This window comes from Sapajus apella, unplaced genomic scaffold, assembly GCF_009761245.1.
Source record: "Sapajus apella isolate SASKATOON/1434 unplaced genomic scaffold, GSC_monkey_1.0 scaffold51, whole genome shotgun sequence".
NCBI classification, from domain to species: Eukaryota; Metazoa; Chordata; class Mammalia; order Primates; family Cebidae; genus Sapajus; species Sapajus apella.
In genome coordinates, this window is record NW_022436991.1 from 6819747 (window position 1) to 6821889 (window position 2143).

At 52.5% G+C, this 2143-nt stretch overlaps 2 protein-coding genes across 6 annotated transcripts in view; one reads left to right on the forward strand and one right to left on the reverse strand.

Annotated features, from left to right (window-relative positions):
- Positions 1-2143, forward strand: part of VPS35L (VPS35 endosomal protein sorting factor like) — a 142933-nt gene that overhangs the window by 135013 nt on the left and 5777 nt on the right. For all 3 annotated transcript variants that reach the window (XM_032242833.1, XM_032242832.1, XM_032242834.1), the window contains one exon: positions 941-1059. In XM_032242833.1, coding sequence (XP_032098724.1) covers positions 941-1059 — 119 coding nt within the window. The remainder of the gene's footprint in view (positions 1-940; positions 1060-2143) is intronic.
- Positions 1-2143, reverse strand: part of KNOP1 (lysine rich nucleolar protein 1) — a 69473-nt gene that overhangs the window by 2270 nt on the left and 65060 nt on the right. The window lies entirely within an intron of this gene.

Sequence of the window (2143 nt, forward strand, 5' to 3'; positions counted from 1 at the left end):
GGAAGGAGGGAGGGAGGAAGGAAGGAGGGAGGGAGGGAGGGAGGAGGAGGTGGAGGAGGAGGAGGAGGAGGAGATAAGACTCAGGCTGTCCATGGCTGGGCCTGTCTTATTCTAGGCAGTGGTTGTCACAGGACGAGACCAAGCAAACAGTGGCGGAGCTTTTGGCAAGAGACACTGTCAAGGGGATTTACACTTCTAGAGTAGTTGAAATAGAAAATCTCTGCGGTCTTTTCACAGCCAGTTTGGAGGAGAGGGTGACAGGGCGGGCAGCTGGATGCGGTAGCTGAGTGTGAGCTCTGGAATCAGACTTCCTGGTTTAGGATCCTAGGCAGGACCACTTCTGAGCCTCATCTCCCTAAAAGGGAGATGTTGTTATCATCTCTTGGCTGGGTGCAGTGGTTCATGCCTGTAACCCCAAGACTTTGGAAGGCTGAGGCAGGTATGGATCACTTGAGATTAGGAGTTCAAGACTAGCTTGGACAGCATGGTGAAACCCTGTCTCCACTAAAAATACAATATATATATATATAGAGAGAGAGAGAGAGGGAGAGACGGAGAGGGGTGTGGGGGAGAGCGCCAGGCATGCTGGCAGGCACCTGTAATTCCAGCTACTCGGGGGGCTGAGGCAGGAGGATCGCTTGAGGCAGAGGTTGTAGTGAGCCGAGATCGTGTCACTGCACTCCAGCCTGGGTGACAGAGAGAGACACCATCTCGAAAAATAAATACATAAATAAATAAAATCATCTCTTCTGCAGGCTGGGTGTTTTCTTTGTGATTCCCAAGGCCCTAAGCCCAGTGGGAAATTTCTGCCATTTCCATTTGCCCTGCCGTGACTTCCTGCCATCTGCTGACACTGTGTGACATGACATGCGGCTGCCTCTCCCTGGCTAGCATGGCCGCGGGGCTTGGGTCTGTCTCACTGTTCTTGTTTGTTCAACAGTGGACTCCAACGACAGCCTCTACGGGGGAGACTCCAAGTTCCTGGCAGAAAACAACAAGCTGTGTGAGACGGTGATGGCTCAGATCCTAGAGCATCTGAAAACCCTGGCCAAGGACGAGGTGGGTACCCTCTGCGGTCCTCCGCCGGCCTCTCGCTCTGAAAGCACGAGTTTCCAGGGTGGTTTGTCGTTTTCCTTTCATTCTAGAGGGGAAACTGTCGTGAGCAGTGTGTTTATGTGCAAACCACTTCTCCAGTGCTTTGGGGCCTTCGCTCCTGCTGTTTTCTCTGCCTGGACCCGCCTCCCCTAGGGCTTCCCCTGGTTGTTCCTTCTCGTCATTCAAATCTCAGCTCAGGACCTCCTCAGAGAGGCCCTCCCAGACCCTGTCTTGAGGAACCACCACCAGCTGCATGCCTCTTCCCCATTGTCCCTGTAGCCCCTGATAACCGTCTGAAATGTTCAGTTTGTCCATCCCCTGGCTCCCCAACTAGAATGTAGTAAGCTCTGTGGGAGCAGGGACCTGCTGAGTCTTGAAGACCTGACTGTGTCTGAACGGCAAGACAGAGACTCTGGGACCCTGCTGTAGCACCCTGCACCACCCATGTCTCACGCAGAGCCTGGCCTGAGGCAGATACTCCATCACTACGTGGTCAATCAGTGACAGCATGGAATTGCTATACCCGGGCTCTTTCAGTGCCCACAACAGCCCTGCGATGTAGGTGCTGTGTTTATTTCCACTAAATGGGAAGGGAAACTGAGGCTCAGAAAGGGTTATTCAGAGCCCTTGGTATTTCCTCTGTGATAAAACAGCAGATTCTAACCCCAATTCCCAAACCTGAACTCTGCACTGCTACATTGCCCTCCTCAACCAAGGCGTTTCCACTTCTTTTTTTTTTTTGAGATGGAGTTTTGCTCTCATTGCCCAGGCTGGAGTACAATGGTGTGATCTCAGCTCACTGCAACCTCTGCCTCCTGGGTTCAAGTGACTCTCCTGCCTCAGCCTCCCAGGTAACTGGGATTACAGGTGCCCACCACCACGCCCAGCTAATTTTTTTAGTAGAGATGGAGTTTCACCATGTTGGCCAGGCTGGTCTTAAACTCCTGAGCTTAAGTGATCCACCTGCTTTGGCCTCCCAAAGTGCTGGGATTACATGCGTGAGCCACCATGTGTGGCTCACTTCACTTTTAAGAGGTGGTGTATGTGT